Raw genomic sequence first — 20,899 nt, 5'->3', positions numbered from 1 at the left:
TAGGTTACTTTACAAAACACATGCACTTGGAAATTTAAAAAGTACAAACAGACAAATAAGTTTAAAGTGTTGCCCTGGCTGGTGTGGCTCACTGGATTGAGCACCAGCCTGCAAACCAAGGGGTCCCTGGTTCGATTCCTGGTCAGGGCACATGCCAGTGTTGCAGGGCCACATCCCCAGTGAGGGGCATGCGAGAGGCAACCACACAGTGATGTTTTTCTCCTTCTCTTTCTCCCTCCCTCCCCTTCTCTCTAAACATAAATAAATAAAATCTTTAAATTTTTTTTTTGCATTTTTAAAAAGATTTTATTTATTTATTTTTAGAGAGGGAAGAGAGGGAAAGAGAGAGAGAGAGAGAAAGAGAGAAACATCAATGTGTGGTTGCTGGGGGTCATAGCCTGCAACCCAGGCATGTGCCCTGACTGGGAATCGAACCTGCGACATTTTGGTTCGCAGCCTGTGCTCAATCCACTGAGCTATGCCAGCCAGGGCAAAATCTTTAAATTTTTTTAAAAAGTAAAATGTAAATTACATTTCTCTCCCATCTCTACCCCATCTTCAGCCACCTCTCTAGCTGCTGCCACTTGGCAGATTGATCCCTAAATCAAAGTTACCAGATATTCATTTACAGTACCACAGCTGCTAATTATAAATGAAAGAATTAGAAAGTACTAAACACAAATGACTCATATAAGGAGGTATGTATGAGTCTACTTTAGAATTTTCTCCTCCCAGCTTCCTTTCTAAGAGGTTCATAATGTCTCCAATAATTTTTATTTCAGAAAGGACATATTAACATATTTTTGAAAGTAAAAATTTGCCACTCTTCCATTAGGATAACAAGCAAATATCCACTATGGAAGAATAATGGTAAAAGAGGGGGGAATTACTCATAGAACAAAGTAAAGGAGGTGGTATCAAAGAAGATAACAGGTACCTGAATTACTATATATTTTAAAAGTGCTTCAAGAAAATAGCTTGTGAGATCTTCTTGTCCTTTATCTCCTGATTGAGGGGGGACAAGAGGAGTGATTTCCTCTATAGTGACTTGAGCTATCCAAGACAAAAGAAAAGTTTAGTACAATTACAAAACAAATTTAACAATGCAATATTATGACCCAAATAAAATTTAACTGCAAAATATGTATGTTTGCTATACTGCTTGAAAGTATTCTAATGATTGAACTTTGAAATAAATCTGAGCTCATCCTGACAGTCCATCACAACAATCATAAACTTTAACACTCAGCTGTTTTATGAACCCTTAATTAAGGGAATATGACACAGGACTATGTAGACAGCTATGTAGGAATTAAGAGTAAATAAAATCTCACTTGGGAAAGAACTCATGATATTTTAAAATTCACATTAAGAGTGTCTATTACATAAATTTTGTAATATATTCAAACATTTGAATAAGAATGTTTATTCATCTATAAAAAAAATCTGATTAGAGTAGGTAACAACCATGCTTACTTTAAGCTAGTCACTTTATTGAAAGGATGAAATACTATTTCCCTCTCAAAAAGAAAGTTGACATCTTAGTTCCTGGATTATAAAAGTGCACTTATAAAATAAGAAACTTTTATATATTTTTACTTCTCAGATATTAAAAAATATTAAAACAAATGCAAATTAAAAAATCAACCCACAGCTAGGTGAATTCTCTTAAATATTTCTTAAGCAGCACAATCAGTACCTGGTTTGGCATAGGCAGGTCTCTAAATTTATTTCTCAGTAAGTATCAGCCAAGTAATTAAGCTTACAGAAATGGACAGAAATTGTTTTTTATAATCCTCTTTGCACAAAGTAAAAGGCACTTGTGCTTTAATGCATATCCAAATTAACTCAAGGATATAAGATGATACATGAGATTTAGAAATTGGAGATAAATGTAAACAGCCTATATTAACTATGTATTTCTGATGCTTTGACATCAGGGGCCTTGAGGGCCCTGGACAGAATGCCCTTTCCAGAACTATCTAATTCCTAGAGATAGTAAAAATAGGCCTGAGAGTGTGCCTTTTATATACAAACCAGCCAACCCAGAGTCCACACCTCTACTGCCTCCTCTATTGGACTCACTCAGGGCTACCATTCCCCCTACCAAATCACTGTAGGGCCAAGTACCAGACAACTAGGGACAACCCCTCATGCCCCAGAGCCTGAAGTTTTCCAAACTAGCCAATTCTAGCTCTGCTCACCCTGTAACTGAACATTCCTCCCTGCAGAAATCACAATAAGGGCTCTTCCCCATGACCCTCACCCCACATCCCCCATCCCACCTGACTGACCCTGGTACTTCCCACTGTGGCCAGCCTCTCTGGCGTGGCATGCCCTCTCCTCTTGGGATATCTGAATAACACATATTTTTTTAATGGCAATCATCTCCTGGTCTGTTGAAGTCATCATACCTGATGAATGAAACCTATGTTTTAAAATATGGCCTCAGCTTACCCAGTTAATAGATATTTGTTTAAAATATATTAACAAATTACATAAGAAATTTTAAAATATTTAAAAATATACTAATAAACTGCACAGGAAATTTAAAAACACTAATGTATAAGATGTCATGAATCTTACTTTCTTGAAGGTTAAGCGGAGGATTGATGAGATTATCTAGAGTTCGAGGTCCATATTCAGACTGTGGTGCTGCAAACCCAGGGATTAAGCAGGAAAACATCCAAAGCTGCTCTCTGCTGCAGTTATTCTGAAGAGCTTGCAACCATAATAAGAAAAGGCGAACACCTTCCCGTCTGATCTAAAATAAAATAAAATGAAAAACAGTATTTTTACTTATGTGAATACTTTCTTCTTTTTAAGGCCAAAATTCTCTAGAAGATGATTACAGAATGCCAGATACAGATGATTACAGAATGATTACTTATGACTTTGCAAGAGAGAATGGAGGGAGAAGGAGAAAGGAAGGGGGGGTAGGATATTACACCCACAGTATCTTTATATTTAAATTCATGGATTTTGAACAAATAAAAACTGAATTTGGCTTGTAACTACTTAAAGCCATTAGGTAATTTTTACTTTACAATTTCCAACTGAAAAAAATGGGAAAATCATTTCCTTCTTATTTACTTCCCTCCTTTATATAAACCACCAGTCTAATCCAAGAAGCAAGAAGAGAGAGGACAATGAGTCTTCTTTGCTGTAATAAGTTTAGTAAAAGGAGGAATGAGTATGGGGAGCCTCATGAGCTAACTCAGTGTTCTTGTCTTTAAAAAGCTTTTCACTGTCTGAAATTATCTCATTTAGTTATCATTTCTGCTAAGCTGCAAAGCAAGAATTTTGGCCTATTTATTGACTGTTTCTAAGCACCCACAACAATGCCCCAAACACAAAAGACAATACATATTTCAATGAATGAATAAATTCTCTCCTAGGAAGAAAACTGGAAAAAGATGTTTTGTTTTGTTTTAATTCAACCTCAGATAAGCAAAACATAAAGTTTTTTGCTAATCTAACCTCAGTGAACTTTGGAAATCATCCTACTACAGCTCTGATAATGGCCACTATCAAAGCTATTTAACTGCTTCTATCACATGGTTTGCTTAGAAAACAGGCTAAATATGTTGTAGGAAGGCTTATTCCTTTGTACTGCTACACCCAAACCTTGATGCCAAAAGTACCTACAATGTAACTTTTATCTAACCTACAGCAAGATGCTTTGGACTGGGTAGCTTCTCTTACCATAGTACAATAAGATAATGACAAAGAAAAAAAAATTATATAGATCTCTTACCTCCTTCCTTTATACTAGCTGTGATAAAATGAATAGTAATTCGTGACTAATTTTTGTCTTTAGGAGACCACAGAGTAAAGTATTTCTGGTGAACGAGTTAATGCAGTGGCAAAACTACAATAATTTTCAATAGCCTGGTTAACCTAGTATGTATTTTCATACATATGGGGTATGTTGCTATATTTTAAATGAATTCAGTTCAATTAAGTAGACTAAAAACAATTCAAAATTCTTTAGGAAAAAGTTGATGTAGAAGATGACTATATGTGCCGAGTGGTGTGGCTCAGTGGGTTAGGCATCATCCCGCAAACTGAAAGGTCGCTGGTATGATTGTAGGTCAGGTCACACGCCTGGGTTGGGGGCCAGGTTCCAGGTTGGGGGCTGGGTTCCAGGTTGGGGGTGTGTGAGAAGCAATGAATTGATATTTCTCTCCCACATCTGTATTTCTCCCTCTCTTTCACCCTCCATTCCCTTCACTCTAAAAATAAATAACATCTTATAAAAAGAAAAAAGACTGTATGCTTTATTTATTTTTTTAAAAAGTTATAGAAAAGGCCCTGGCTGGCATAGCTCAGTGGATTGAGTGCTGGCTGCGAACCAAAGAATCGCAGGAAGGGCACATGCCTGGGTTGCAGGCCACAGCCCCCAACAACCACACATTAATGTTTCTCCCTCCCTCTCTCTCTCTCTCTCTCTCTCTCTCTCTCTCTCTCTCTCTCTCTCTCTCTCTCCCTCTCTCTCTCCCTCCCTCCCTTCCCTCTCTAAAAATAAATAAATAAAATCTTTTTAAAAAGTTATAGAAAAGAAATACCATAATATACCTTCAAGGAGTTTCCTGTGTGAAGTAGTTTCTTTAAAATCAGACCTAAAGAGAAAACATTAAATATTCACATCTTGTATTTTTCTAAATGTCAGCATTCTCAGTCAGACTTGAAAACGCTTTAAAACAAGTCCTTGGCAACCTCCAAATTATTGTCGGTGACTGTTATCCCTCCGGCCATAATCTTGGGACCAGACGAGTATAAAAAGTCACCCATTCAACACATGGTTTACTGCAATTAAACATGATGTAGTCTATTGAAACAAACTCTAAACCCAAAAATTGCATTCAATATAACAATCTTCATACACCTTTTATTTAGTCTGAGAATATAATGAAATATTTCTCCATCACTAACACAAATTAAAAACCACTATAGAAAACTTCCATTTAGTGAAGCATACAAGCATCTATAACTCTAATATTTTCTAAAAAATATTTCTATTGTATTGAGTTTTCAAAATATTCAAAACCATCAAAATATACAAAACCATTATTTTTTAAAAATTATATGTTTCTAATCTACAATAAAATACTGAAATAACATCAACAAACATCCAGAGGTCTACCATTTGTCTAGACGAATCTAAACATAGTCCTTATAATTTCAAAAATTATAATTTCAAAAATTTCATTTATTCACATTATCTATAATGCTTTACCTAACAGTACAAGCACCACTGAAGCCTCCTGTGAACCCATCCTGAATCATTTTCCAGAGGAAACCATTACCCAGATTTTGGCATTATCTCTAAAAATATTTTATATTACTACTTATTTATAAATCCATGAAATATATAGAATTGTTTTATATGTTTAAATATTTATACCAGTAACAAGAATTTATTCCATAGCTATTTGTTCTAATCCTCTATTTTTTATTCTTTCTAGCAGAGTTTATATACAAATGATCAAGCCTGTGACTTTATTTGGTTAAGTTTCATATGTCATAGAAAAATAAGGTTTAATGTTTTAACAAACTGTTGATTTATTTGTAATTCCCTTCCTTATGTTTGAGCAAACTCAATTTCTTAAAGCAATACTATCTGAAGCCCAGCCATGAGCTCTCCCAAAAGTTTATATATGCTAACGGCCATGTGGTGTCATGTACTGGAACCTGGAATAGAAAAAGAACACAGAAAAAGAACACAAGTGGAAAACTAATCAAATCTGAGTTAAGTTTGAGGTTTAAGAAATAGTAAAAACAAAACAAAATCTTGTATGTATGGTGTCATACAAAACATGTCATTCTATGCATTGTTTTTCCTTTTACATCTAGCATTAGCTTCTGATACTTATATTGATGTATGTAGCTGTAATTATTTCATTTTAACTTCTCTATTACTCTATCCCATTGTAAGAATATACCATTCATCTTCTTAATGTTAGGACATTTGGTTTGTTTTCAAAATTTTGCTTTTCCAAAGATTATAGTAAATGTTCTTGTTCATGATTCCCTGTATGCATGAGTTTCCCCAGGATATATAAATGGAAACAAGATTAATCACAACTTTAATAAATATTGAAAAATTCCCTCTAAAGTAGTTAAGGAGATTAGCAGTACTGCTAGCAGCATATGAGAGTACTACAGTAACACATCATTGGCAACACAAAAAAATGGTCAATGAGTGTTAAGTGTTAAATATCTTAATGTTTTCACTTGATGTCTCCTAGTGACATTCAGCATCTTTTCATTTGGCCACTCAAGTTTCTGTGGATGGCCTGTCATATCTTTGATTTTTCAGCTGGGTTATTTTGTTTAACACAAGAGTTCCTTATATGTACTGACCACTAATTCTATGTCAGTTCTACAAATTGGAAATACATTCTTACAAGTAACTCAACTATGTTTTTACTAACTGGGATAGGTGGTATCTTCTAATATACAAAAGTTTTAAATTTCAGTACAGTCAATTTAACATGTTTTTCTTTTTACACATACTTACTGTGTCTAAATAAATACCATCCTACCTTGAAGCTATAAAGATAAACCAGCCCTGGCTAGTGTAGCTCAGTGGATTCTGCGCAGGCTGTGAACCAAAGGGTCTCCAGTTTGATTCTTGGTAGGGGCACATGCCTGGGCTGTGGGTTCTTTCCCTGGTTGGGGGCCTCCAAAAGGCAACCAATCTATGTCTCTCTCCCCCTGTTTCTCCCACCCTTCCCCTCTCTCTAAAAATAAATAAAATCTTTACAAAAATAATATCATTGCCATATATTAATGTAATATTTTAAATGATTACAGAATACACATTCTCAAGCACAATAAAACATTCTCCAGGTGAGACTATATTCTGAGCCACAAAATATCTCAAAAACTTGAAAAAGATCAATGTTATATAAAGTGTATTTTCTAACCACAAAAAAAATTAAATTAGAAATCACACAGAAAAAAAATCTGTGCTAGCATCAACTATTTGAAAAGCTGAAAAAGAAAATCACTCATAAGCATATGGGTCGAAGAAAACAAAAGGGATATTAGTATTTTCAACTGAATGAAAATCGAGTCACTGATTTACTTTCCTTTATACAGAAGACAAAAAAGACACAAGAGTTTTTTTATTCTTCTCAGTAACAAAGAAAAATAATCACTTATGTATATTCTCAGGTTAGATATTGGAACATTATTAATCATGACAACTAGACAGCCTAACAGTCTATGGAGATTTAAGTCTACATTTCTCAGAAGGCACAGTAAACTTCTGAAGTTCAGATATCTCAAAAGGTTGCTTCACAGACAACCTTTGAGAGCATTTTTATGATTATGAAATATGAGACAGGGTTTCACTTCTATTGATCACCTTATCGGCAATTCAAGCCTTCTTCGGTAAAATGCCTACTCAAATATTTTCCCTATTTTTAAAAATGGACTTTCATTATTGCGTTGTAAGAATTCTTAATTTATTATGGGTGCTTCATTTTCAGACTCAAACTTGACCTAAGAAGTTTATTCTAAAAGGCCTTACTATTTTGGATTTTTAGCCTCTGTATCAATCAATACCCCCTCTGTATGTCCAGAGCTCTTTTTTCTCTTTTAAAGTATTTTTTATTGATTATGCTATTAGTTTTCCCAATTTTCCCCCTTTATCCCCCATCCACCCTGCCCCCCAACCCTCCAGCATTCCCCTCCCCCCTTAGTTCATGTCCATGGGTTGTACATATAAGTTCTTTGAGTCCTCTGTTTCCTATACCATTTTTATCTTTCCCCATCTATTTTATACCCACTAATTATGCTTCTTCTTCCCTTCCCCCTCCCCACTGAACTCCCTCTGTGTGATGTCCATTTCTCTGATTCTGTTCCTGTTCTGGTTATTTGCTTAGTTTTTGTTTTCCTTTTAGGTTCATTTGTTAATAATTGTGAGTTTGTTGTCATTTTACTGTTCATATTTTTGGTCTTTTATTTTCCTTAGATAAGTCCCTTTAATGTTTCATATAATAAGGGCTTGGTGATGATTAACTCCTTTAACTTGACCTTATCTGGGAAGTACTTTATCTGCCCTTCCATTCTAAATGAAAGCTTTGCTGCATAGAGTAAGCTTGGATGTAGGTCCTTGCCTTTCATGACTTCAAATACTTTCCAGCCCCTTCTTGCCTGTAAGGTTTCTTTTGAGGTATCAGCTGATAGCCTTATGGGAACTTTTTTGTAGGTAACTGTCTCCCTTTGTCTTGCTGCTTTTAGGATTTTCTCTTTGTTTTTAATCTTGGGTAACTTCATGATGATGTGCCTTGGATCTGCTCCTCTTTGGGTCCAACTTCTTTGGGACTCTCTGAGCTTCCTGGACTTCCTGGAAGTCTAGTTCCTTTGGCAGATTGGGGAAGTTTTCCTTCATTATTTGTTCAAATAAGTTTTCAATTTCTTGCTGTGGTTCTCCTTCTGGTACCCCTATAATTCAGATGCTGGAACATTTTAGGTTGTCCCAGAGAGTCCTCAGCCTCTCTTCATTTTTTTGGATTCCTGTTTCTTCATTCTGATCCAGTTGGATGTTTATTTCTTCCTTTTGTTCCAAATCATTGCTTTGAATCCTGGTTTCCGTCTTGTCACTGTTGGTTCCCTGAATATTTTGCTTTATTTCATTCTGGGTATCTTTCATTTGTTCTTTGATTTTTCAACCAAGCTCAATCAGTTCTGTGGGCATTTTGATTAGCAGGGCTTTAAATTCTCCATCAGATAGGTTGGCAATCTCCTCATTGCTTAGTTCTGAGGTTCTGCCGTATTCTTTCATTTGGGCCATACTTCTTTGTCTTGGCATACCTGATTAAGTTATAAGGTTCTTTTTTTTTCTTCTGGAACTCTTAATCAGTATGACTTACAGTTTCAAAGTCTCAGAGATGCCATTTGCTGTAACTGGTTAAGAAATGTAGGACCTAAATACATCCATGACTTGGTTTTTATTTTTTAATTTTAATTGTTGTTCAAGTAGTTTTCTGCCTTTTACCCTCATCCCAGCCCACCCCCGCAGCCCTCCCCACCTCCCTCCCATTTCCACCCCCGCCTTGTTTTTGTTCATGTGTCCTTTATACTTGTTCCTGTAAACCCTTCTCCTTTTCCCCTGAAATTCCCTCCCCTCTGGTCACAGTATGACTTGTTTTTAAGAGAAACAAATACAATTTTTACAAACAAACATAAAGGTTATAGACATTCTACTTCAACAGATCTGGTGGTTGTCCATATATTCTCCAGAAGAGAAGGGTGATGAGAATCACTAGTAGTCAGTCCTGACATTGAGACAGTGAACCAAAGCCAGCAATTGCTTACTTGCAGATTCCTCTATAACATGAAGAGGATTATCTTATTATTATACCTTCAGAGCACTGGGGTGACACTGCAATTGTTACAGAACCAGACTTGAAATCAGAAAGTATCTTGGTTTAGTGCCTGGTAACAGAAAGTCTGTGAACTCCTGACTGTTTGGTCTCTGACAATAACCCACAGCAGGTTTTTCTCCCCTACTTTTTCTCGTCACCTTCGTCTCATAAGCTGGGAAGCTTTATTTTGACTCTTCAAGCAGTAAGCTTAACTCCAATTCTCCCCCACTTTTTGTGGACAAACTATACTGCTTCCTTTTGAACCTGGAGCCCATTGCTTCTGCTCTATTTGGCACTTTGCATTACTTTTCCATTCGTGATTCACAAAGACATTTATTTTGAAGCTGAGTCTGCTTTTATGTTTTTGGTTTTATCATACTACCATCATTGCTAATGTATGCAAAGTATAAGAACAGATAGAACAAAGAAATTTAATATGCCATTGTGATAGGAAATCCTTCATCTATGTTTTTATTTTATATTCCCAGTATTTAACATTTATTTCAAATGTTAAATACACACTTAAATTACTTACCAATACTATGAAACTGCCATCGCTGATGAATCCTTTCTGGAAGAAGTTGTAAAATTTTCTAAAAATCAATATAAATAAAACAACAATTAAAAAAGGAAGGAAAAGCAAGGAATGAATCCACATTCTGTGAAATGTGAAAAATTAAAGAGCTTACACTAAGGCTTTAAGAGTTTCTTATGTAAAAGACAGCATTACAATACAAATACAAATTAGTCTTTCAGCTAATATGAGTACTGGCACTATTTCTGCACTGGCATATGTAACTTGAAAACCCCCCAAACAAGGTACACTAACAAAGACTTGAAACAGTAAATTAATGAAATTTATATTTTGCAATGATGTGGAAAATATATTTCAAAATGCTTATTTGCTATTCTTAGAATTTCTGCATTGTGGATATCACTGATAAGTTTTTAATTCTTTCAGATTTATATTCTTTAAGATTTGTCACATTTTCTCTTTTTGTGTTCTTTCTCCTGTTTTGATAAATCATGAGGAAATATTTTGATTTCACCAAAATCTCATGAAATATTTGTACTACTGAGTTAATTCATGTGAACCCAAAGGAATCCATGTTATAATGACTATAGGTTTGAGAACAAAATTTTAAAATTCAGGAGATCTATACAGTTAATATATATATAGGTTTTGATTAACTGGAAACACACATTTTTTACATATAATACTTTCAGAAATTTGCCTTTAATAATTTCTTTTACATATTGCATATGTGTGGATTATTCTGGATTCACAGCTGCTATATGTACAATGCTGCTGAACTAAGCTCTCAGTACTCTGCTTACTGTATGACATTTGTGTGCGTGTGTAGTGTTACTGCAGCTCTTACTACTACTATTATTTAAAACTAGACACTTTATATAATGGTATCTTAATAATCCTCGCAACTATCCTAAAATAATTTATTAACTTTATTTGACAAATAAGAAAATGAGTAAAAGTACTGTGTTTAGGTTAGAAAGTAGGATAGCAGCCCTGGCTGAATAGCTCAGTTGGTTAGAGTGTCCTCCCAACATGACAAGGTTGTGGGTTCCATCCTTGGTCAGGGCACATACAAGAATCAACTAATGAATGCATAAATAAGCAGAACATATTGAGCTCTCTCTCTCTCTCTCTGCTTTCCTCTCTAAAAATAAACACATACATGAAAATTCTTTTTAAAACTACAAAAATCTTTCAAAAATAAAAAAGGAAGCAGAAGAACAGATTCCAACCTCAATATGCCAATTTCTAATACTTGTACTTTTATACTCTTCCGCTCAAAGGACAGTATGCGTGTTTTATGCCTCTCTATCTTCCCTTTGATATGATCTTCTTTAGTCCTTCTCAAACAAGAGATGAAGAAATCACAAAGTTCTTCACAGATAAATGCTGGTCCCACATGAGATGAACTTCTTTACCTTTGCCCTCTTAATATTTCTTCCATAGCTGGCCAACAATTGTATAATTATATTTATTTTGGTGTAGAAAAATAAAAGTACAGAAAGTTGAAAAGACAAGTTTGTGACTATTCAAAAGCATTCCTAAATTATGACATGAAATTATTATTTAGATTTAACCCCTTATAAAATGTAAATAAACATGTCTATGTTTTTATGTGGTTAACATAAAAATGAGTGTAATTGTGTGTACTCTTAACTGCAAACAGAATATAAATATTATATATCTATTACTAATATTCTTATGCCATATTATTAATATTACATAATGAAGCTTTTTATTCCAGAAAGAACAAATCACTTTGCTTATAATTTCTTCATTTAAAAAAAAATCACCACTAGTCTCTAAAGGTATATATTTATTGTTCTTGTTATAGGTAGAAAACATCACCAAATATTTTTTCTAAAAGATGAAAACCCTGTATCTAATGTGAAATTTAGTGATTCATTAAAGACAAACATTACTGTTAAAAGAATAACTAATAATGAGCATATATTACCTATAGAAAAATAAATATTAATAGAAAGAATGCCCCGATTAACTTATCAATCATTTCAGTTTCCTGAATTCAGCAAGCATGAATGTCTGAAGGAAGACTTTCCAGCAATTATTATCTCACTTTCTCTGTGGCTACTTTTAATCTTTCTCAAAACATTTGTGTTTTACTATTTGCCTTATAAATAACTCATGCAAACAGTGGGGGAGGTAAATATAAGCAAATTCCTCAGGGTTAATGACTAATGACAATAAATGCAGAACCGATACCCAGAGCAGTTACTTCTATCTGAAACTCTAAAAAAAAAAAAAAAAAGCTATCTTTTTTTTAGCTGTGACTACATCATAGCTAAATCAACAGTTAAGAGAGGTATCAATCAGACTGCTCCAATCCTAAACTGCATCAAAATACAAAACAGTAAATTTTATTTAATTCACAGCACAAAGAACAACTAAATCTTTAGGAAGTAACTTCCAAATTCCTTACTATGCCTTCAAAATCACAAGGTCTAATCCTGGCTTTCTCCACATCTCTAAATTCTTGATAAACAGCAGAAAACTATTAACACTGTTTAATTTAAAGACAGGACAGAGAGCAAGGAGTTATTTTAAAAGCAGGGGGATAGAGAACAGATGGGGGCTTACCCTAGTTTTTATTATTGTGGTAGAAATAAAACACAAATTTTAGCAAAGTATCAAATGTTGCTGTTTCCTTCTGTTTATTTAGCAATAAAGACTTATTGCACAACCATCCAAAGTGATGCAGAACAACAATTTATAAAATATTCAACACTATTTTATACATGTTTGCAATGAAAAGTAGTTAAAACAGAAACCATAAATTCCTTAGGTATATAACAGTTCCATGAAATTATCCTCTCAAGTGTTTTGGAATTTAAAAAAAAAAGTTCTCCATTTGTATAAACCTCCCTCAAATTAAAATTTTAATTTTTGTAAACGTATTAAATACAGTACCAATTTTCTGGTGTCAAATGCAGAAAAACATAATTGTGTTTATATGTGAAAATAATATGCGTACCTCAAAAAAAATTAAGAATTAAATCAGGTATATTTTCAGGTTAAAAAGAAAAAACCCTGATTCAGTGATTTAGTTTTTGAAAAGCACAGCAGATTCACAGTGCTTTATTATATATTTTATAATTCAATATATTCTTTTGTATGATCCAAGAACTATTTTTGGAAAAAATAAAGTTAGACTAGCAGGTACTTACCTCAAAAATAAAAAGTATAGCATCCAATTCTTCCCTTTGAGACTTGTGACCTAAAACATTTTTACAGAAAAATATTTTAAACATAACCTTTTTATCTTCATTGTTAACAACCACTTTAACAGCCTAAAATAAAATACTTCTACCACTAAAGCTTTTTCTCAGGGATTTTTAATAAAATATTTAAAGTATTCTGTTCAATGTGAACACAGTATCAGAGTATCTCTTCTACTCTTTCTCAACAATTAAATTTATACATATTTATGTCTAAAAACAAATCATAGTATATCGTAGAAAACTTTTAAATGAACTCTGAAAATGACTGCTGAAACCTGATATATGCTCCTAGGGGAGCGCAAAGGAGAGGAAACGTGTAAACCTGACCAGGAACAAGGCAAATTTCCTAAGCCTACTCAAAGTAGTAAGAATAGTACTATTAACCCATAGTTGTGAGGGGGTATTAAGAGCTATGTGACTGAAAAAGGACTCACGGACATGGACATCAGTGTGGGGATTGCCGCAGGGCAGGGAGTATGAGGGGACTAAATGGTAATGGGAAAAAAATACAATCAAGGTTACATTTTTTTTAAAAAGCTACCTGACTAAAAAAAGGAAGCAATACTGAAATTCCAATGTCCAAGAGTCTATTTTTAAATGAACATATATGACAATTATTTGAAATATCAACATAAACCAGAATTGATTTTTAATGTCTTACCTTTCTGTTTAAGACTAGCTTCAATAGTCACAAAATTCTCAAAGAACACATAATATATATGTGAAAAATGTTGGTCAAAAAATTGTTTAAGATCAACAGACTCTGCATTCTCTGAAAAATAAATGAAAACAGTTATAATGATTACTATTTACACATATGTTAAATTATGTTGAACAAATATGATAGTGACAAGTTTCCTTCAAAAAAGTCAAAGAACTGCTCCTAAAATTCTGCTATCAAAATATTAGAGGTATGTATTTATTATCTACACCCTTGTTCTCAGTTTTAGTTTTTAAAGATTTTAGCTTTAATTTTAAGAACTGATCAACTCATCATAACCTTTGTTTCCTAAAAAGAAAAAAGCCTCCGAGACATTCGAAATCATTAACCAAACCAAAAAAAGAAGTTCAATTTTCAATTCACAGATATGCCTCTAATTTCTTCCTAAGACAGTTTAAAATTAGTATTTCCATTGAATAATAATATATTATGTCTAAAATACATGTATTCACAGTAAGTAGGTACCTAACAACAGGCTTTCTAAATAAGTACTTTAAGTATTACAAAGCTTAAATATAGATGATATTGCTCTAAAAGAACTGTCAGTATAATATAGGGCACGCAAAACTAAACATACAGGGCTGGGCAAAAGTAGGCTTCCAGTTATATGTGGAACAGTTAATATTCTTCTTGTAATATTATTTATTAATTATTGTATTATTTGTATTTCAACTGTAAACCAACTTTCCCCACACCTATATAATTGTTAGCAAGGTAGACAGTTAGGTTCTGAAAGTGAAGTGACAAAGTATAATGGCAATTTAGAAACACAAAAATTATTTTCAAAGCTCAATAAGGTATGAAAGTGGAGAAAGAAGAAACGCCTGAGGACAGACATATTACTTGAAAAGACCTTCAAGGAGAGGAAGGACTTTGGACATGAACTGATGAGGCTGAACAGGAAGGGCATTCTACACATAAAGAAACAGAATGAAGAACATGTGAATCATAATTGGATCCAGCAAAATGATTCATTTGGTTAGAGCTTAGAGCATTTTAATAAAAATAAAACAGAAAAAGTATCTTGAGATATGCTATGAAATGTTCTCAATGCAAACTAAGAAGACTGAATTTATTACTTAAAGCAAGACATCTGTAGGTGTATAATATGTATTCATGCATTTCATTGTTTGGCTTATTTTCTGGGGAAGTAAGGTTAAAGAAAAAAGGGGAAACAGCAAACTTTCTTTTTAGCCTTTCTGCTGCAGGCCTCAGTGGCTGCTGTCAAAATGGGCAAATTTATGAAACCTGAGAAGGAGGTACTGGTCCTGGCCAGATGCTACTCTGAAAGCAAAGCGGTCATCCTGACGGACACTGAAGATGGCACTTCAGACCATCCCTATATCCATGCTGTGGTGGCTGGAAGTGACCACTATCCCTGCAAAATGACAGCTGCCATTGGCCAGAAGAAAACTGCCAAGAGGTCAAAGATCAAGTCTTTTGTGAAAGTTTCTAACTATAATCACCTCATGCCCACAAGGAACTGTATGGATATCCCTTTGAACAAAACAGTCGTCAACTAGGAGGTCTTCAGAGGCCCTGCTCTAAAACTCAAGGCCCAGTGGGAGGCCAAGATCAAGTTCAAAGAGAGGTACAAGACTGGCAAGAACAAATGGTTCATCAAAAGCTGCAGTTTTAGATCGTTTTGGTTTCACTCGTTAAAAATAAAAAAAATTAAAAAATAAAAAACCCCACCTTTTTACTTTATGCATTTCCAACTATTCAAGTTTGTTTATGAATAAAGCACACAATTTCTTTTATAATAAAAAATAAATTGGAAGCCTGGCTAGTGTGGTTCAGTGGATTGAGTGCCAACCTATGAACCGAAGGGTCACCAGTTCGATTCCCAGTCAGGGAATGCGTATGCCTGGTTAGCAGGCCAGGTCCTCAGCTGGGGGCACAAAAAAGGTAACCACGCATTGATGTTTCTCTCCCTTTCTTTCTCTCTCCCTTCCCCTCTCTCTAAACAAAATAAAATCTTTAAAAAAATAAATTAGAAAAAGCCAACTGGGAAAAAATAAAAAAATTTTTTTTACCTGGGAGTGAGACAGAGAATAAACTATTATTTGTTCATAAACTCAAGTTAAGGGTAAACATCAATTAATTTCTTGGACCGCTCTAACACTCAATGGAAGATTTCAGAATAAAGTTAAATAGTAACAATATAGAAACAGCACTTTAAACTCTCCGATGTGAATTATCTTTCCTATGATATTCATAATAATTCCTTAGTGATGTCTCATCTATGGAATTTTCCAAGATTGTTTTCCATTTGCTCTACTCTCTCAAAGGAAAAGATAGATGCCTTTTATCTCTTCTCTATTCTCTTAGATTCTCTATATTTCTCTCTTATGGAAATAACTATATTTCAAGAGTTCTCTTATCTTTTTTTCTAGGACTAGTATATAACTTCCTTTTTTAAAGTGTATTTTACTGATTATGTTATTACAGTTGTGCCATTGTTTTCCTCCCTTTTATTCCCCTTCACCCAATATAACCATTCCCCCTCTAGCATTCCTCCCAGGCATGTGCCCTGACTGGGAATCGAACCAGCAACCCTTTGGGTTGCAGGTCAGCACTCCATCCACTGAGCCACACTGGCCAGGGCCTATTGTTAGTTCTTAAAAGTTCTCACCACATGAAATAAACTTTGCAATTATGAATATGATGACATGTCAGCTAGATTTACCATGGTGATCATTTTGCAATATATAAAGCATTGAACTATTATGTTGTACACCTGAAACTAATACTAGGTTATTTTTCAATTACACCTCAATTTTTAAAAAAGAATAAAGCTGGAGAACACATGCTTTCCAATTTCTAAACCTACTACAAAGTTAGTTATAACACAGAGTGGCGCTGGAATAAGGATGGACACATAAATGAACTGAATAATTGGAGCCCAGAAATAAAATCTTACATTGATGGTCAAATGATTTTTAACAAGGATATTAAGACAACAAAATGGGGGGGAACTAGTCTTTTCAACAAGTGGTGCTGGGACAAATGGATATTCAAAACACTGAAACAGTACAACTATCTCATACCATATAGAAAAATTAACTCAAAATAAACCAAAACACCACATATAAAACCAAAACTTAAAAAACTCTTATAAGAAAACATGATCTTGGAGTAGTCAATTGTTGCTTACATATGACACCAAAAACAAAAGCAACAACTACAAAAAATAAACTGGACTTCATCAAAACTCAAAACTTTTTTGCTTCAAATGACACTAAAGAAAAAACCTACAGGTCCTGGCTGGTGTGGTTCAGTGGATTGAGTGCTGGACTTTGAACCAAAAGGTCGCCAGTTCGATTTCCTGTCAGGCCACATGCCTGGGTTGTGGGCCAGGTATCTTGGTAGGGGGCACTCGAGAAGCAACCACACACTGATGTTTCTCCCTCCCTTCTCTTCTCTCTAAAAGTAAATAAATAAAATCTTTTTAAAAACCTACAGAATGAAAAAAATATTTGAAAACCATATGCCTGACAAGGCACTAGTATTCAGAATCTAGAAAGAACTCTTAGAACTCAACTATAAAAAGAAATATAACCCAATTAAAAATAGGCAAGGTGGGTTGTGGGTTGGGTCCCCACTTGAGGGCATGCGAGAAGCACCTGACTGATGTACCTCTTGCACATCAATGCTTCTCTCCCTCTTTCTCCCTCCTCTTCCCCTCTCTCTAAAAATAAATAAATAAAATCCTAAAAAAAAGGGGCAAGGGATTTGAATAGACATCTTTCAACAAACGAACAAACAAAACACATACAAATGACTAATAAGCACATGAAAAGATGCTCATCATCATTAGCCATAATGGAAGTGCAAATCAAAGCCACAATGAGATATGATTTCCTATCCACTACAATGGCTATGTTAGCATAGGTAGCTAAACATTAATAAAGGTAGCAAAGGAAATCAAACATTATGCATAATCAATTAGGGAGCATAAACCTGCTCAACCAAGAAGCTACAGCTTCACAGACCCCAGAGGGGTAACATATTGCCAGGCCAAGGGGATTAACACTCCTCCCTACCTGTACAAAGAGGAAAAACTGACTTTTTAGTCTTCCTGGTCCACTAGCCCAGACTACAGGGAAAGGTAAGCATATGGGCAATAGGAGCAAAGATGGCAACCATAGAGGCCTATCAGTCTAGCCTGCAGAAAAGACTGGATTGGATAAGGGACACATAACCTCAAAGATCTAGGAAGTAGAAACCACCTGGCCCTAGCAGCCCCACAGCCGACAGCCACGTAGTCTCCAACTGTAGGCTCCCGGCACAGCCAGAACAGCCTAAGCTACCTAGATGGGGACTGAGACTGCTGATGGCACAGAACTTTTGGACCTTGGCCTGTTTTTGGCTTGATGAAGAGAAAACTGGACTTCTTCCATGATTAAATGGAAGGAGATGAGACTTTGGGAAGCCAGGGGCACTCCCTGATTCTGCACCTGGCACCACAAATAAATCTTACCATGCCACAATCTCCCATACATGGGTCTGCTAGAATGCTTTCCTTGTTACAGTTCAAGAACTCCACTTCACCAGCAACAGCTGTACTCAGAAACATAAACAATAACAAGTGTTGGCAAGCATGTAGGGAAATTTTGATCTTCATACATTGCTGGTGGAATATAATTGATGTATGTAGCTGCTTTACAAACAGTTTGGCAGTTCTCCAAAAGTTAAATATAGAATTATCAAATGACCCAGCAATTCACCTCCTAGAACGTATATTGAAAATTTGGCCACATAAATACTTATAACATTATTATTCATAATAGTCAATAAGTGAAAATAACCCAAATGTCCAACAATTTATTAATGGATAAACAAAATGTGATATATCCATACAACTGAATATTATTCAGCCATAAAGAGTAATGAAGTACTGCTGTATATTAAAATGTGGATGAACTTTGAAAACATTACATTAAGTAAAACTAATGTTAAGTAAAAATAGCCAGAAACAAAAGACCACATATTTTATGATTTCATTTACAATGAAACACGTAGAACAGTCAAATCAATACAGATGAAAAGCAGACTAATGGTTGCCAGGGGCAAGGAGTATGGGGAAATGAGGAGTGACTGGTAACAGGTTTCTGTTTTTTTTCTTATTTTGCTGATCTATCCTTTTAGGTAGTCTAATATTCAACTCATATGACATCCCAATTTATGAGGTTTGCCAGTCTCTTAACTGAATCTGAGAGCTAGTCTGAAAAGAATCTGAAAAAAAAGTTAATGGAAATCAGAATGAAAAAATAAATTTTTTCTAAGTCTAGAAATTGCAAACTGTTGTATCACCAATTACTGAAGTTTACTGCAACCAAATGCATTACCCTCACTTTTATAGAATCAAGACTAGCTAGCTCTTAATACATCATTACATAAAATATTGTCTTCTATTTTTTTAATTGAGTAGTCAGACAATAGGAGTAATCAAAATACAGCACTACTGATATTCTGGCTCTAATTCCACACCTCCAAAATAAAAACTAATGTCTCACTTCATTTCCACTCAAAGGCATTCTTCTGTACAATGAAAATAATTAAACATATGCATATTTGAAGAGTAAGAGAGAGTAAATACTATTACATTGGGGGTAAAATATACTTTAAAACAACAGAGGATAAAAGCAGAATAAAATAGAATGTATTCTATTCTGAACACACTGTAGAGACCATGCTTCTCAAACCATCATAGAAGGGCTAGTTTTTTGTTTTTAATTCCAATTCATTATGGACTAATACTTTACAATAAATGAATTACTAGAAAAGAAAGTGAAAAGTGCTGAGAATGGTCTACCAGGGGTGTCCAACTCTTTGGTGTCTCTGGGCCACTCTGGAAGAACAGTTGTCTTGAGCCACACATTAAATATATTGTGACACATAATCACAAAAAATTTCATAATGTTTTAAGTAAATTTATGATTTTGTGTTAGGCTACATTCATAGCCATCCAGGGCCACAGGCTAGACACCCCTGGATGGCACTCCATTGAATAAGACAAGTCTACTAATCAGTGCTTGGATGTCACAGCATCATCAAATTGGCATGAGCTCTTCAACACTTTCAATTTCTGCATTCAACTGTTGCAGACATGTAGTAAAACAGTTGATAAACCAGTACCAGTCTTCAGACTACAATCTGAATAGCAGTAACACTGACTGGGAATGAATGATGCAGTTACAGTGTATAGGCTGAGTAGCCTTGATATGAATTAGTGCTAGCAGTGAGAAATCTGTTCCTACTATGAATTCATCAATAAAACCAGGATTTCAAAGAGTAGTATGAGTCGCATAATCTCTACTTCCTAAATCCTCGTTATCAAATCTCATAAATCATCTCCCCAGTGTCTCCCACTCATTCCTTTCTATTTACCTTGCCATTAAATCATCATTTCTAGGGTAAGCTTGTTAGACAACTTCCTTCCAGGTTCCTGCATTCATATCTATGCTCTCACCATTACTTTCACTGTAGGAGAAGTCAGAGATGCAATATGGCTCCAGCAGTAAAGGCATCTGGGAAATGCTGGACTGGGTTTAACCTTCTGTGGCTGTTTAACTCTCTTAGCCTCAGGCTTGACTGACTACCCAGAAGGCCAAAATGCTACACAAAGATAAATGTCATGCCCCCCAGGAAGGAGGTTGATGAATGTGTAGAATGTGGATAACTGCCTGCTGTTAACTTAGAAATGTACTGGTTATTAACCCCTATTAAAAAAACAAACCAACCAAAAATAAACATTGTCCTGGAAGGTGGTGGTTTTTCCCACCTGGCCACCCCAGGAAACAAGCAGCTGCACAGCCCTCATATATAAGTTTCCCCCATTAAAGCTATTATGAATTTGAATAAGGCTACATGTCAGTTCTTCAAAATCTATCCAGAATTCAGACTTTTGGGGCCTTTCCACAACACTCACCCAAACTGCTCTTCTTTTACTTCTACTCAAATGCTCAGCATCTTTCAAGGTACTGCTCAAAAGTTATTGCCCCAAAAAACTTTCTCCAAA

At 34.8% G+C, this 20,899-nt stretch overlaps 1 protein-coding gene and 1 pseudogene across 1 annotated transcript in view; one reads left to right on the top strand and one right to left on the bottom strand.

Annotated features, from left to right (window-relative positions):
• RALGAPA1 (Ral GTPase activating protein catalytic subunit alpha 1) overlaps positions 1–20,899 on the bottom strand; it is a 276,187-nt gene that overhangs the window by 221,227 nt on the left and 34,061 nt on the right. Inside the window, exons 2-7 of the mRNA XM_028505505.2 lie at positions 13,816–13,926; positions 13,101–13,150; positions 9,916–9,973; positions 4,579–4,622; positions 2,587–2,764; positions 938–1,053 (exon numbers count right to left, since the gene is read on the bottom strand). Coding sequence (XP_028361306.1) covers positions 938–1,053; positions 2,587–2,764; positions 4,579–4,622; positions 9,916–9,973; positions 13,101–13,150; positions 13,816–13,926 — 557 coding nt within the window. The remainder of the gene's footprint in view (positions 1–937; positions 1,054–2,586; positions 2,765–4,578; positions 4,623–9,915; positions 9,974–13,100; positions 13,151–13,815; positions 13,927–20,899) is intronic.
• LOC118501318 lies at positions 13,933–15,654 on the top strand (annotated as a pseudogene).

The sequence above is a fragment of the Phyllostomus discolor genome, chromosome 1 (assembly GCF_004126475.2).
Source record: "Phyllostomus discolor isolate MPI-MPIP mPhyDis1 chromosome 1, mPhyDis1.pri.v3, whole genome shotgun sequence".
NCBI classification, from domain to species: Eukaryota; Metazoa; Chordata; class Mammalia; order Chiroptera; family Phyllostomidae; genus Phyllostomus; species Phyllostomus discolor.
The sequence above is the reverse complement of the archived record's forward strand: the minus strand, read 5'-3'. Positions and strand labels throughout refer to the sequence as shown.